A 17,211-nucleotide genomic window follows, 5' to 3' on the forward strand; every position below is an offset into this window, starting at 1 on the left:
TACAGGAGGAGAAGCCTTGAGTCAGAGCATCTCCTTTCACAAGGGCCATTCACCAACTTTACAAGTGAGGAGCAAGCTTCCCACCCATCCAGACTCGTACAAGGGCAAGCTGTGCCAGGGTGTGGAAACCTCCAAAGCACCAAAGTTCAACACACTGGTGCCTTGTGGGAACAGGAAAGAGTCTGACAATTAGGGGACAGACACAGCCTTTTGTCCTTGAGATGATTCCAATCTTTTGCCTCCGACAAAATAAAAACAGACCTAAAGAGTGCTCACTTAGTAGATCATTAAAATAAGGCTGGATGAAAAGTGTGTGATGTGGGGTTATAATTCAGAAGTTTAAGGAACTAGTGAAACTACTATAACACAACTCCCACCATTTCCATCTTTTCCAGCATTTGCATTATAAAAACGAAACCATCAAACAAACAAAAACCAGACAGAATTGATGCTGAATTCTGTCTCATTTAGCCATAAGTAATATTCACCCAGGGAAACCTGAATTAAAAAAAAAAAGCCCCATAATCTCATTAAGAAAATAATTTAAGATGAATGTTGACTAATTACTTTTAACAAATATTTAGGAAAGTGTATATTACATACATGTCATCATTTCTGTACTAATAGTAATGGTAATGACACGTCATTTCAAAACAACTTTTAAAATCTTTCAGAATTGCATTGTCCAGTATTACATCCACTTGCTGCATGGGGCCCTGAGCCTGCAGTGTGGCCAGTTAAAAGTGAAATGCACTGGAAGTGTAAAATACACGCCCATTGTGAGTCTCTGCAATAAAATGAGAATGCAAAATATCTCGTGAATAATTTTTTATTTTGATTACATGTTGAAACGATATTTGGGATATACTGGGTTATAATGTATTATTAATTTTGTCTGTTTCTTTCTACCTTTCTAAGGAGATGAATGGAACCAAAGTTTTACCACCCTAAAATCACCTTTGGGGATACTGATTTTAAGCTGGTTATTAAGAAACAAGACTCAGAAAGATTGTTTGACCCTCCCCTTTCCTGCCCAAGAGATCCACATGGAAAGACCTGCGCCAGAAAAGAAATCTTACCATATGCCCCTTAGCCTACTGTGAATCAAGTATGATACACAGGAAGGCTCCGAGCGGGGGGGCCTGCTCACTAGACCACCTCCCGGGTCCCGCTGTTCCTGGGTTGTCTAGCAAGAATTTTCCCGCCTTGTGTGTTCTCCTCTCCTCAACTACCTGGTAATCACTATTTCCTTTGAAATCTCAGTCCCCCCGCCCCCTTTCTCCTTTGTCCATAACAACATATAAACCTCAACTGCCCAATGCATTTTGGGGTCTCACATCTTATGACACCCCCTTGCATGTACACACTAATAAACTTTGGACATTTTCTCCTATTAATCCGTCTCTGTTAATTTGGTTATTAGCAAGGAAAAAATATTTTTTTTAGCCCCCACAGAGACTACTCTAAATTTTTAAATGATATATAAACATCACATGATATTTCTATTGGGCCAAACTACCTTAGAACGTTATGGTCCAATGATTCAAAAAATTATTTTAAATGTATATGTTTCTATTGCATAGAATTATGACAAGGATACCAATATAAGACTCTCGAGTATAAAAGTAATAAAATTAAAAAATCTTTGTCACTAGCCTATGAGGATTCATATTATCTGATAGATTTTCAATCCCAAAATGTTATTGTAGTTGTGTTCCCAATTACATGCTAGGATTAAGTAGCTGGAAAAAAAAAAGGTCATTTACACTGATTTCCTCAGCTAAAATTTCCATTCGCTCCACACTGTCCTGGTTTTCAGGTTTCAAAGTCTGCAAACTAAAGCTTACATTTCTCCCCATATACTTTCAAAGCATTTGACACCAGATGGAGAGTGGCCGATCACTGAAAGCAGTGCACACCTACCTGGATGAGCACACTGCAGCAGAGCCACTGACTTGCCCCCAGGAGCAGCACACAGATCCAGAACCTTCTCTCCATCCCTTAATTCCAGAGCCAGGACTGGGAGAAGAGAAGCAGCATTCAGGAGATAGTATTTTTTTAAGTTTCCAATTTGGTGTCTTTCTGAAGGCATCCTGCTGGGAATTCTGCTCAGGTAACACTTCATTGATTTAGGATAATAGGGTAAAGATCCTTGGAAGAGTGTGTGATAGCCCTTCAAATGTAAATCCTTTTCCAGTTCAAAAGGGTAATTGAATCGGTTAAGAAGGACAGCATGTTGCCAGCATGATGGGGATGTCAGTACATACCTAGAAATAGGAAAGCAAGGGAACATTATTATACACACCAATACAATTTCAATTACTTATCAAGCAAATGGGCCCTAGCTTCACACCTTACTTCCCTGAGATTGTCAGAGCCAGGATCAATATCACTGACTTTTTCTTCTACCTCAGGCTCTGGTAGGACTCAACCCAGCACTTATGATCACATCTCTATTTAAATGTTTGATATTTTGTTCATCATGGATTTTTTTCTTTTGTACCAGTGTCGGCTATTAAAATATTACTTATCTTGATCATCAGGTTTTAGGTACCCCTCAAATTCTGTACCATCGAGGAATGCCTCACTTGCCTCAGCCAAGTCCCTGCCAGCAGAATATCTTGCTAAAAAACATCATGGTCTGCCTTTACATACCTCTACATCCATCAAAATAGATTTGAGTCTATCACTCTTTGCACAACAAAGTGTTTTTCTTAGAGACAACATTTAAAACCTGAGACTATTAATACTGGAAGGAAAAGTTCTATCATTAAAGGGTGGTTGAATTAGGGAGTGCTCAACTTTTCTTTATGAAGATAAAAGTATGAAAAGCTAACTACAGTGAACTCTACAGTAACAGAGTTAATGAGGGGCTCAGTGGCTCAGATGATACAAAAACTAAGGATGGTTTAAAAATCACTTATGGATGGATACTGCACGTTCTCCCCCCGCCCCCTGCAGATTTACCTTCCTAACTTTTCATTTGGTCCAACAGTTAGATCTCTTGACAATCACAGGATCACATCAACTGACAGATTATACAGCAGGAAATATTTAATTTATTTACGAGCTGACCTTTCTAGCTGAGTTATTTGGGAGCCTCATTAACCATGGTCAATTAAATAAACTGCAGCTGCTGCTCACCCTGGAGTTGCCTATGCGAGGCTCGGCTGGATTGAAATGTAACAAGCCTATGACTTGAAGTGTGCCCTGTGAATTTTAATCAGGGCCTAGTAGTACGTGAAACTGCTTTCTCCTTGTACTGCCTCTTACTACAATGATGCGTCCTATTAGCCCGGTGTATCTGTTTCAGCCACTTGGAAGATGGCCACCTCTTTCTTTGAGAATGTGCCTCACAAACTTTAGCATGCATCAAGTGTCTGTAGAAAACTGCTGGGCCCTAACCCCAGGGTTTCTGATGCAGTAGGGCTGAGGTGGGGCCTGAGAATTTGCATTTATAGCAAGTCTTCATGTGATAGTGATATACTGCTGACCCCCAGGACCACCCTTTCGGAACCACTGCATTAAAATGGACCCCCAATCCATCCTAATCTTACCCTCTAAACTGGGTGAAAATCTATCCAGGGTTTTGACTCATGTAGTAACAGAAATGACAGTCAGGAACATCATTAACATAAATTGGAGTGGCTTGGCTTACCTCACGCGTCCACCCCTTAGCTAACAAAGGGTAGGGCACTTTCAATTGGTTAATATCTGACAGGGCAAATCTCCATTCTTTTCTTTCCTTCAAATTTCTAAAACTATTTTAGAATGCTTATTCTTTCAGGTGAACTTTAGAATTAGTTAGTCAATTAAAATAATTATAAAATATTTGAGTAGAGAGATAGATAGTAACCTGATTAGGATTATAGTAAACACACTCAATTTGGGGAGAATTAACATCTTGACTGTATTCAGTCTTTCCAACCCTGACTCTAAGATGTTCTTCGTTTATTCACATTCTTTCAGATGCCTTAGTAAAGGTTATTAATCTTGCATATTTCCTTTTAACCTTATTGTATAAAAGCATTATTATTAATTCAGGAACACTACTGATTTTTGTGCATTATCCACTATCGTGAAGGATGAGGAAGAATTAGCCATAGGATGCAACGAGAAAGATCTTCCAGGGTGAAGGCAATAATAGCACATGCGCAGGCATAGAGGTGTGAGGAAGGGCAGTGCGTTTGGGAATTAAAAGTAGTCTGGCGTATCTTGTGGCAGACGATTATAAGGGTCAAGTATAATATGATAAAGTTTTTTAATTTTAGCTTATAAGTGATGAGAAACCATTGAAAGACTCTGGTGGAGAGAGCTTCAATAGATTTAAAAACAAGTACAGTGGTACCTCGGTTTTCAAACGTCTCCATTGATGAACATTTCGGTTTACGAACGCCATAAATTTTATGGATCTATGGTATCATTAGATAGTAAAATTCATGCTAAATTTGCAGTTTTAGGGGTTGATTTTAAAGGTCTGGAACGGATTAATCCATTTTTGCATTACTTTCTATGGGGAAACCGTGCCTTGGTTTTCGAACGTTTCAGAACTCGAATGGTCTTCTGGAACGGATTATGTTAAAAAAACCGAGATACCACTGACTTATGGCAAAGTGAGGAAGAGTCTTCTGAAATTATTCTATCTCACTCTTTAACAGGAGCAAAATAAGGCCTTATTTAGAACAAATAAATTTTCTGATCCCTCCTAACTTATGCCCAGCCCCACTAACATTCTTGAATTCCCTGGACTAAGTTTTCTTTAGCCTTTACCAGGCTCACCATAAACTGCTCCCTCTCCCTAACCTGTCGCTGACTCTCCTACTCTCCGCTCAAGGGCAGTTTAGGCTTTATCTTCCCCGGGAGGCCTTTCTGTCTAACACCCAATCCTCACCCTGATAACATTAATGAAATTTACTCATCGGATGTTTACAATGTGCATTTTACATGCTGACCTCTCTTAACCATCACAACAACTGTGAGGAGCAGCTATTACCCCGTTTTAGACGTTAGGTAACTGAGGCTTTCAGCGTTTGGTAACGTACCCAAGGTCACATCGTTAATAAGCAGAAGTAACTGATTTAAAATCCGGCTGGCTTTGAAGCCTAGCAGGACTGTGAGACCCTGACACTGGAGCACTAATGGTACACCGGGGAGGAGCAGAGAAATTCCACCCCAACCCTCACATAGTGCCAGTGACCCTGGCCTTCCTGCTGTTGTCGATAACAATGTCTCTAACTAAGGGAATAGCTTGACATACTCTGCCTTGAGGACCAGCTTCAGCACAGCAAACTCAGTGAAGGGACAGGCTGGTGCTTCCTAGTCCTGAGAAAGCAAAGAGTTGTATTATTGTGGGGCTTAGTTCCCTCTGCATCCACTTTCTAGTGACCTACCTTTCCCCTCAACAGACACACACACCCTCCAGTGCTTGCATTGGTGGAATGACAACCTGGGGCTGGCAGGCTAGTGGCTACTCAAGTCCAAAGCACTTAGCCCAGCAGCTACCCTGTTTCCCCGAAAATAAGACCTAGTCGGACAATCAGCTCTAATGTGTCTTTTGGAGCAAAAATTGGTATTATATTATTATATTATATACTGGTCTTATTTTACTATAATAATAAAAATTAATATAAGACCAGGTCTTATATTAATTTTTGCTCCAAAAGACACATTAGAGTAGATTGTCCAGCTAGGTCTTATTTTGGGGGAAACATGGTAGTAGTGAGGTAGACATTAGAAGACGCAAGAAGACACTGCACTGACCAGGTACCACACTCCAGGCTTCCTCCCAAAATTCATGAGAAGGAGTCTGAAGCTGTTCCACATACTGGTCTCCAAAGCCAGAAGTTCAAGTACACTAGGAGCTAGCAGAACTGGGACTCAAAAGGTCAGCAACCTGTAAATGTTTTCCTAGGATATTCACTGATGTCATTGAGTAAAAAACTATGTACCCTCTGGCACATTTTCAGTTGACATCAAAATCTTCACCATATATTTAAGAATATGATTTCCAGCGTACTGTAAATATTGACATTTTAAAATATAAATTATACCACTTTTTAAAATGTATCCAGTGGAACTGAAATACCAGATTTTGAAACTCATCATTGTCCACTTAAAAATGCATGGACTCTTCTTGAGCAGGTGGAAATTTTACACTGTTCCTTTTCTCTTGTATTACATTCTATTTTCCTATATAATTTTATCCTAATATATTACTGTGCTTGAAATACTTTTTTATTACCATTATATTTGCCACACATACATATATATACTAAATTTGCTTCCACTGTGGCCTTAAATTTCTAAATGTTAACATGGTATTTAATAACTTGTAGATTCAATTATCAATAAAATTATTGGTACAAATTGATCAAAATAACTTATTATACATTTGATAATTAAACATGTAAAGGAAAAATTGATAAAAAATGGACTTTTAATGAAATTAGTGTGTGTGTGTATGTGTGTGTGTGTGTGTGTGTGTAGCTCTAGGGAAGACTATTACTTTGTGCTATAATGAGTTGGGGTTCAACATTAATTTTATTCCTATTTTGTGTTTTTATAAGGACTGATAAAAACCTTCACTTACACAAATGGGTGAGAACTAAATACATTTTGTTATGGCAATGTCTCCCTTTTGTTAAAATTCTTACTGAGTTATATTCCCAAGTAACTTAATACCTAACTTCAAAAATATTTTAAATGAGTTGTTAGCTGATAACTCAACTGGGGCTCCTTTACTTTTGTTGAAAACAACAAAATTCTCTGACCTGTCAAAGAATTTTACTCATTGGTGACTTACTTTCCTAACACTTACCATAACATTCCAACAGTCTCCGTCATATGGAGGTTCTGACACCTGGAGCAACGCAGTGTGGAAGAGTCAGGATGGTGCAGCGTGCCTTTCTCTGTAAAGTGGGGCAAAGACAACTACCGTGTTTCCCTGAAAATAAGATCTAGCCGGATCATCAGCTCTAAAGTGTCTTTTGGAGCAAAAATTAATATAAGACCCAGTCTTATATTATATTGTATAAGACCCGGTCTTATATTACAGTGAAATAAGACCCATCTTATATTATATTGTATAAAACACAGTCTTATATTATAGTGAAATAAGACTGGGTCTTATACTAATTTTTTGGCTAGGTCTTATTTTCGGGGAAAAACGGCATATAGGGCAGGTTGTAAAAGGAGAATACACACCCCCTTAGGCACGCAGTGGAGCTGAGTAATTTTCTGAAAGTGCTTATAAGGAAGTTGAGGATCTAGAAGTTGATTGCTCTAACTTGCCTGTATATTCCTTGAAAAATTGCATAACGTATTGTCTGGAAAATGTTTGTTATTTAATTATATGATTTTCATTCAATTTTTCTGTGACTTTCGTCTTTTCTGTTACTATCCTAATCTCCATCCTACCTTCCTGTATAATCATTTTATCTAGATATTGCTATATTCCTGCTGATTGGTATAAATAACCCTGCTGATTACAAAACCAACTAAAATTTTCACGGTTAAAAAAATAGAAATCCCTTTTATTTTCTTGCTATTATAGTCCACTAGAGGGCGCTCATTCAATCATTTTTAAAGTCTGGTTTAGAAATGAATAAATCAATTCATGGAAGAGCACCAAAGTATGTTTTCCAGCCATTTTATTTTTATTCTTCGAAAATTCTAATGATGAGCCAATTGCCTCCTACTCTTTTTTGGCATTGTTTCCTCCTTGTCTCTCATAGAAGAGCAATCTATGTCCATATTTGTTATCCACAGTACCTCAGATAAGAAGTCATGAGTGAAGGTTAGTGTTTCTGGTGGAGACAACAAAACCCTAAAAACACTGCATACAAGGAGTCTCTTATGTGAGATGTGTGCAGGCAATCATGAGGCTGGGACTGCAGACCTTCACACAGCACACTTGGTAGATGAAAAGGCATGGACTTGCAAGTCACAGGTTTAGATAGACCATAAATAGACATTTTTTCTAACCTCCGACTTTAAAAGGGCTATAGTTACTACTTTGCAGGGATTTGCACAGATTAAGGTCGAAAATGTGTGTAAAACCAACAGAAGGACAAAATGAAAACCTAGCTACTAATTAATTTCTGTTTTCTCCAACTACCTCACGCCACCCCCTTCACAGATTCTTGCAATGCAATCTGGTGATATAGTATTTTCCCCTCTATATGTGAACTATATGAACTCTGGGTTAGTGAAGACAGAGTCCAAATTAAAAAAAAAAAATATATGTACAGACAGGCCAGACTTAAAAGGGGCTCTTTTTTTCTTTGCTTGCTACAAAGTGCATATACAATTTTCAAAGTTCATAAAAATTTCCAATTAATCCTCTTCTCATATATATTTGAGGGTAGAATGTGTATAATCCATCTTTGTATCCCCAGTGCTTAGCACAATGCCTAACTTGTGAACGAGTAGGTGACTTGCCCAAGTCTTAAGGTGTTAGTTTTTCAAGACCCTCCCTTGGAAGGAAAGAGACAAGTCAGTCACTAAATCATGACAATACAATCTTGAAAGAAATACAACAGCTGTATCAACAAAATGCAATGGAAATACAAAGGGCAGAACTAATTTTGCCAAGGGTATAAGGACAGCTTGATGGAGATTTGGTTAATAACAGTAACAGTTCGGGGACTAACTTATCGGGGACTTACCATATGTCAAACAGTATTCTAAGCTCTTTACATATATAAAATTCATTTCACCTTCCCAAATAACTATGCGAAATACACACTATTTTTCCAGTTTCACAAATAAGAGTAGTGAGGCCCAGAGATGTTAAGATGTTAAGGTATTTAGCATCAAGCACTGTAAGATGCAGAGGTGAAATCTGAACCCATACTTTAACCATTGTGCAGAGGAAGAAGGAAGAGGGTCATTCCTGGCAGATGGAACAGCATCTCCAGTCCCAAAGGAATGACGGAGCCTGTCTAGCTGTGATGAGATATTTAGTCCCAACATAGTACTGCAGGTGGCAGGGGAGCAAAGGTGGTTTGTACTCCAGAAGTGACACAATGGAATGTGGCAGCATTAAGCAGCAACATGACAGAGTGGATAAAACATACTCCCAAGGCTATTCCAAATGTGAGCTGTATATCACTGGGCAAGTTACTTAACCTCTATATGCCTCACTTTGCCTGTCTGTAAAATGGAAATAATAACTACCCCAGAGGGTAGAACCGAGGATGACAAAGTGATTAGGATTATGTAAAGTGATTAGGACATTGCCTGGCATACAGTGCCATAAAAGTGGTTGCTAAAATAAGCAAACAAATTAATACTAAAGGTGGGAGACGATGGAAAGGGCCTGTTGCAATATGCTAGGTAAGAAGTGATGAGGGCTAACTAAAGAGTAATAGTAGGAATACAAAGGAGATCCCAATTCAGAAATTTCTCAGATAGAACAAAATTCGGTGAGCACTTAGATTTTGACGGGCGCAGGTAGTGGTGTGTGGTCGTGCATAGGGAACCCCCAAGACCACCCTCACTTCTGACACCAACTGTAAATTCAGGGTCCTCAGGACCACTCTCAGGTTTAGTAATTAGCTAGGAGGACACACAGAACTCACTGTTATACTCATGGTTATGGTTACGTTTTATAACAGCAAAAAGATACAGATTAAAAACAGTCAAGGTAAGAGATGCATGGCCTAGAGTGCAGGAAAGTTTAAAGCATGAAGCTACCAATTGTCTTCTCCAGTGGAATCATGGACAAGGATAACTTTTCCCTGCAGCAACGTGTGACAATACCCACAGGAGTATTGCCAAGCACGGAGGCTCACCAGAGCCTTGGTGTCTACATTTTAGTGGGGCTCAGTCACACAAACGTGATTAACAGCCCATTTGGCTGATATCTAGTCTCCAGCCCCTACAGAGGTCAGAGGTCAAAGGCCAGAGGCCAAGCTGATATCATTTGCCCTCAGCATAAACCATGTTAGAAGACTTTCCCATGTGGCCCAAGCCCCCAGGTAAACAAAGACACTCTTAGGTAAGTCATGCCAGGGCCTTAGAGATCACCTCCAAGGACCTAAGGACAAATGCAAGACCCATTTTTGAGTAAGGTTCATTCTTTACTACAAAGGTAGTAAAAGTGTGGAAAAGGAGAAGGGAAACTGGATTGGTGGTGATGCCTTCAATTGAGATAAAGTATGCAAGTAGCCAAATGATAATGCAGGTTTGGAAGGAAAAAAATAAAAATATGCTTTTGAGTTAGCCTGGTACGAAACTAAGTGAAATTGCCAAAAAACACTTAGAAGTATGGGACTGAAGCTTGGGAAGGACTGCACAGCTTGAGATGACAGCATATTGAGGGAAGTTTAAAGTCCTGTCACTAATGAGCTCATCTGAAGCACAATACGTAGAGCAAAAACTGAACCAGGATAAACTCCAACTTTGAAAGGCTGCTCTGAGGGTGACTCAGTAAGAAAGGTTATTGCAAAAAAATAGAATTAAAATAAATACTGAATCTTACCCTCTACTATAGGAAACTGAAAATATTGAGTAAATTATTTTCTAGGTAGGATAAAAATGTACTCGCCTGTCCCTGGAAGTAGACTCTGCAAACTGGATTACGAACACAATATTATGTCTTGCAAATAAAGAGTTAAAAAACAAAACTATTTCTGTTCTTATTTCCCTGTGCCATCTTCCATGCTCAGGCTGCTTTCTAAGCTGAGAAAGCCTTTATTTTGCCTGTGGCAAATTTAGCACATGTTTATGCAAAACTTAAATTACCATGAAAACCCAACAAAAAGGTAGATGAAGCAGAAGGCACAGTTAATTAAATGGATATGAGGTTCACTGGTCATTTTGTTTAGGGTCAAATAATAATTTATAAATCTGTCTGAGCACATTAAATAAAAAATAACTCATTACAGGGTATGGGCAGCCAGATTACTATAAAGTCTGAAGACAATATACCTCTTGAAATCTGTTTTTTGAAAAACAATTCACGTATGTCCAATTACATCACAGGTATGAGAGGCATATAGAATAGGGGTGAGCAAAGGGAGTTCTTGAACCAGAGAGCTTGGGCACAAATCCCAATTCTGCCACTTACTAGCTGAGCGAACTTGGGAAAGTTACTTAAACTCTGCAGTTTCCTCAGGTAAAAAATGGGAAACAAATCTAATAGGTTTGTTCTGATGATCACACAAATTTAGTATTGCCTGGCACATACCATGTTTCCCTGATAAGACCTCGCCGGACAATCAGCTCTAATGCATCTTTTGGAGCAAAAATTAATACAAGACCCAGCCTTATTTTACTATAAAACGGGATTATAATATGATAATATAAGTATAATACATATAAAATATCATATATCATATCAAGACGGGGTCTTATATTAATTTTTGCTCCAAAAGATGCATTAGAGCTGATTGTTCGGCTGGTCTTATTTTTGGGGAAATGCAGTAACAAGCATGTAATAGGGTATTTTATTTGAGTACCTTTGCACTGAAAAACTCATGAATTTATTGCACACTTTACTACTGATTCTTTATCCTTTCTTCTCTGTGATAGAAGACACTCATTTTAAAATGTAGTTTTGAAATAAAAACCACAACTATAAACTACACATTTTCATATTACAGTATTACAAGTTACTAAAAAAAGCTTCATTTTTTTCTAAAATTATCTCAGAACTACCTCACTTTATTAGTCAAGACTTAATTTCTGTTTTAAAAAAAAAAATGCTTAAACCTGTCTTTTGTAAAAGAAATTCTTATTGTGTTGACCCCAAAAAGAGATGAATAAAACAACCATCTGACCAAGTTCCAGCCAGTCTATAGCCATGTAAGTTTTTGTCCCTGAGCAAAATGTACTGGGTTTTTGCCCCTAACTTCACAATCAAATGCCTGGTTGCTTTTGCCAAGGTAAGTCCTGTAAGTCACCAAGACCTGGCTTCTCCTCAGGCCTTTGCTGGTACCATCAGGCTTTGTTAGGTAAGATCAGGTACTCCTGCCCAGCCCACTTCTATCATGATGCTGATGGAATTCGAGCTTTATATAGTTTTCACCACGCTCCTCCTCCCCCATGAACACCAGACTGAAAGCAAACTGAACATGGATACTCCCTTGCACTTTGTATTCCACAGGCCACAGTTATACTGTATCAGGAACTCAAAGGAGAGAATCCAGAGTAACATTCTGATGAAAGGCAAAACTCACTAAACGTTCAAATCAAACTTCTCTCCCTTCTATGGATTAAAGTTTCCATATTTCTGTTTTGTGTAATATATTTAAAGGATCTGTGTTTGTGTGCACATGTGTTCAAAACATGGCCAGCCAGACCCAGCGAAGGAATATTGTTACCAAATAAAGTGACTTTAGCTAAGATAAAGCGGTGCTGCCTTTAAAGATCTGTTGTAGTATCTTCTGAATTTCAGAAACTAGTGGAATACTCTCAAAAGTGTTAAGATTGTTCTGTTACAGCGTAATTAATTTTGTCAAACTGATGGGCACTCTTGTTGGAAAGATCAAAGCAATTGCTCAAGGCAAGGTGTAACAATTTTTGCTTATCATCACTACAGTTTTCCCTCCCTTCAATCTCCCTATGATTCAATCTACTTCCTCCTAGTTCTTCCCTCTGTAGTGTTGGCAGGAAATGGAAGCCAGGATTAGATTCCTTTATCTTTTATCCTCACAGCACTCCTCCCCCCAAAGGGTTTATTTCTTATACCATCATAAAGCATCAAGAGATGAATTATACTAACCTTACTGTATTCCAGGCATCTCCAAGTTCTTTGGAATATTGCTTTTCAAAATGATCCAATACAACTTTGCAAATCTGTTTTGCAAGCTTCCTCTCTGATTGTGCTTTCAGCTATGATGATAAGAAAACATTGCTGACACACACTGATATTACAAATTTATTGAATTTCACCATTAGCAGTCTTTTTTCTTAAAAACACATTTTTAGATAATTATTAGTTCTTGAATGGGAGCAGGACCTCACATATAAGCAAACTGTATTACCATACACTATCTTATGAAAAAACAGGGTTTCTCCAGATGATTCTTGCTCAAACATAAAGCAATGGCACAGCAGAATCTAGTGGTGTTAACACAGAAAGCTGTGTCAAAGTATCAAAATTAATTTAAGTAAGTCACTCTAGATACAAACAGTAGGGGGAACTAGGTGAAAATCATATGGGAAGTTTGTATTATCTTTGTAATATTTTGGTAAATGCAGAATTATTCCAAAATAAAGTTCATTCAGAAGAAAACTCACTCTCGTTTCCTTGGAAACTCCCTTGCAATTCTTTTTACTCGTCTAAGAAAAGTTTATCGAGGGTCAACTATGGACGCAACAGGCATCTTCTAAGCTCCCAGGATAGGGCAGTGACAGTCCCAGCCCTCGAGGAGCTGGCTTTCTGCTCCAAGTTGAAGGGAATAGCTTACACCCTTCATTACACTGCAAAGCTGAAGTCTGCGGGCTGGCCTGCAGTTATCTGGGGCGGAGGTAAGTCTTGGAAGTAAGTGACAGAGAATGCTCACGAGCTCGGGCTTGGGTCTGTGAAACCAGACAACCCCCGAGATCCCGAAGTTCCCACATCCCAGCCCCCGCCCTCGCCACCTCGACCCTTAAAGAATTATGTGTTTGGTTCAGTCAGAGACGCCCGGCTGGGACCCAACCCTCACCCGGGTCAACATCATCCCGCCAGGAGATGCCAAACAAGTGGTCTACATCGCCCGACAGCCAAAGCCGCCCGGGAACCAGGAGAACAGCCCGACTTCAGAATCTCGTTGGAATTCGCTTCCTTCCAGCACTTTTCCGGTTCAACCTCTCGCGAGATACTGCTTTGCGTCAGTTACCGAAATCTCGCCAAGGAGGACTAGATCTCGCGAGATACACTCGCGAGGTTACTTCTGCTCTTGGCTGGAGGAGGTGGTGCCTGCTTCTGGGGGCGTGGCCGGGGCCCTGGGACAGAACCTGGGGCGGGGCGGCCTTAGGAAGTCACGCCCTCGTGCAGAACAGTGTCTGATGCGGCGTGCGTGGGGCCAGTGAGAGAATGGAAGCCTTTGTCATTATTAGTTTTGACCATTGTTTTAAAGTGTTCTCAGAGGTGAAGCTAGTTACTGAATTAATCTACCAAATCTTATGACCTCCGTTAGGCCAGATATTCAGAACTCAGGATAAAAGGATGGATATGATAAAAAAGAAATTAAGTCATACGTTTCATAGAGATAGCCCATTGGGATAATCTCGCTCTTTTACTGGGGAGGGTTAAATGATTAAATTGAAATACTCAAGTAAAGCGTTTAGGTCAGACTAGGAAACAGTAAACGCCCAAATGTTAGCTGCAGCTGTATTTTCACTATCGTGATCTTCCTGATTATCAAGTTCTGATAACCAAATCCCTGAAGTCCAGAATTACCCCCTTCACTAACTCACCCACCTTTACTAGTGGCAGTATTACTGGTTCTCAGGAAGATGAGAGTATTAACACCCATTCTGATAGTAAGAGCAGTTTATTTGCTCTTTTAGTGTTACTCTTTTGTTGCTCCCTTGTAACAGCAGTTTATCAGAGAAAATCAGTGCTTAACGTGATACTTAATATTTAATAAGCATCATCATTTGAGACTCATGATGCTCAAAATACCGGTATAGGTGTATACTATGGGTGCAAAACTTAGGGTCATGTAAAAAGATACATGTCATTACCATTAATGTGATTTGAACCTTAATATATTTATTTTTCAAACAAGTTCCCTAGTAATCTAAAAATTTAGCCCAAAAGAAAATACAGTATTAAGGAGTGAAATAGTTAAACGCATACAGTTTGTTGTTTAGGAAGTATTAGTCTACCTTTCAGCCTCTATATGTAGAGGTTTTATATAATTTATTTTTTCTGCGGTTATTACATATGCATAATGTTGCATTTAATGAATTAATATGGTAGGTATTTACAATGTAGACATATAAAAGACTTAAGGAGGTATTATAAATCATATATTTCTACTAGGGAAAGGAGATGTGCTATGCTTGGAAAGAGGTGATATTAGTTCTATTATATTGTATGACTTTTTAAGCATATTTCTATTTTCTGATTTTAAATAATGTTCATTGAAGAAAAGTATTTTTAAAGCCCATGAGGATGAAAATTAGTCATAATACTAGAGATAATCATGAACATTTCAGTATATTTCTCTAATATTATGCATTTTCAAGGTTGATCAAACAGTATGTATCGTTTTTATAAACATTTTCTTAAAAAATTCTTCATATATGTTATTTCTAGAAGTTGCATAGTATTTAAAGGTATAGAGGTTATACTTACTAGCTGTCTCCTTATTCATAAACACTTTGGCTCATGAATTTTTGCACAGCTGATAATCTTACAATTTTTTATTATGTCCTTAGTTTGTTAGGTTTTGAAATCTTAGTTATTATATATTTTGTAAATTAATTACCTGATCATGTCCACTCATCAATAGATCTTAGTGCTATTTTTATTTACATTAGAGATGTTAACTATATCATATTTTTCAAGTACTTTCTCAATTTTTCCTAGACCCACTTTAAGTGTGAAAATATTTTAAATTTTTATGCAATCAAGTTTTTAACTGATTCCATTGCTTTCAGACTTGAAAATTTCTTCGCATAAAGGAGAGCTACTTGTTTCTTCCCCTCCCCTTTTTTACAGTTTAATCTTTAATTCATTAATCTATCTAGAATCAATACTAATGTATCATGAGAAGGTTAATAGATTTCCCCTATCCCATACCAAATAACTACTGAAGAACAAACAAAACTCCACACTGAGTTTTAAGAATAAAAACTGTTAAAAGCAGATTTGTTTAAATCACTGCAGACATAAAAAATTGAGCTGACACAAAAGCCACAAATTTTTTTTTTTCATAGTGTTAAAGAGGAAGGGGATGAAGAATGAAGAATGAAGCAGCATGATAAGGACTTATTGCTAAACAGGAATTTTTACATTTCTAAGCATTTTAATTGTGAAGTCATTTGATCTTAGAAATGTTTCAGAGTATGTACACTTTTATAGACTATCTCCTATACAGTTTTATGCATTTTCATATTTACATAAAACATCTTTCAAAAACCTTCATGAGGTTTATGTGTCAAAAGGTAAAGATAGGCTTTGTAGTAAAACAATCTGTCTGACATTAAGAGAGAACGTTAGTGGTGGCCAGTTGCTTAAGTGGTTAGAGCACAATGCTCATAGTAACACCAAGGTTGCCAGTTTGATTCCCACATGGGCCAGTGACCTGCGCCCTCCACAACTAGATTGAAAAACAAAACTAAACTAAAAAAGACTTGACATGGAGCTGATGGGTCCTGGAAAAACACACTGTTCCCCAATAAAAATTTGAAAACATAAAGAGAGAGAGAACGTTAGTGCCTTAAAATGGATGTCAGAAAAACACCAGAGAAACATGCTATCAAAGCAAGAGAACAAAGCCTAGCTAGTTACAGGCAATCTTGGACTTTGACTTCAGTTTAGTAACTAGTTAGCTGGGACTCTCATTTTATTATTTTAGGCTTCCATAGAGGTGTGTACAAACTCCAGCAGACAATCCACTGAGACTGGGAAGTAAACATAATAACTTGCATTTTAATTGTATCTAATCTTTTAAAAATGTTTAGGGGTACATGTGTACAAAGTGCAGCAGAACATGTATATAAATGTTACAGGCTGAAAGTTGTCCCATCAATATTCCTCGTATTGTAGCCCTAATCCCCCCAGTACCTCTGAATGTGACGTACATGTTTGAAAATAGGGTGTTTACAGAGGTGATTAAATTAAAAGGATGGCTTCAGGGTAGGTCCTAATCCAATCTGATTGGTATCCTTATAAAAAGAGGAAATTTGAACACACTGAGACACTAGGAGAGAACACACACACAGAAAAGACCATGTGAGGACACAGAGAAGGAGGCCATCTGCAGGCCAAGAAAGAAAGGTTTCAGAGGAAAACACCCCTTACCAACACCTCAATCTGGATTTTCAGACTACAGAACTATGAGAAAATAAATTTCTGTTGTTTAAAGCCACCCAGTCTGTGGTAGTTTGTTGTGGCAGCCCTAACAAACTAATACGACAACTTCAATGTATATTAAAAATGTTTACTGAAAAGGATGTATTATTATAAAAATTTGAAGACCATGGATTCATTTTCCTAGGTCATAAATTCTGTTTCTAATCAGCACTCAGAAAGAATTTACAACTCAA

The 17,211-nt window shown here is 38.2% G+C and overlaps 1 protein-coding gene across 2 annotated transcripts in view; it reads right to left on the minus strand.

Annotated features, from left to right (window-relative positions):
• Positions 1–13,809, minus strand: part of NSUN3 (NOP2/Sun RNA methyltransferase 3) — a 48,006-nt gene extending 34,197 nt beyond the window's left edge. The window contains exons 1-3 of one of the 2 annotated variants that reach the window (XM_019755536.2): positions 13,656–13,809; positions 12,728–12,837; positions 1,924–2,267 (exon numbers count right to left, since the gene is read on the minus strand). In XM_019755536.2, the coding sequence (XP_019611095.2) occupies positions 1,924–2,267; positions 12,728–12,837; positions 13,656–13,670 (469 nt within the window). In that variant the 5' untranslated portion in view covers positions 13,671–13,809. Of the gene's footprint in view, positions 1–1,923; positions 2,268–6,817; positions 6,909–12,727; positions 12,838–13,655 lie in introns of those variants that run through there. The other variant, XM_019755537.2, reaches the window with a different exon arrangement.
• Positions 13,810–17,211: the final 3,402 nt, after the last annotated feature.

This window comes from Rhinolophus sinicus, linkage group LG01 (assembly GCF_036562045.2).
Source record: "Rhinolophus sinicus isolate RSC01 linkage group LG01, ASM3656204v1, whole genome shotgun sequence".
Lineage (NCBI taxonomy): Eukaryota > Metazoa > Chordata > Mammalia > Chiroptera > Rhinolophidae > Rhinolophus > Rhinolophus sinicus.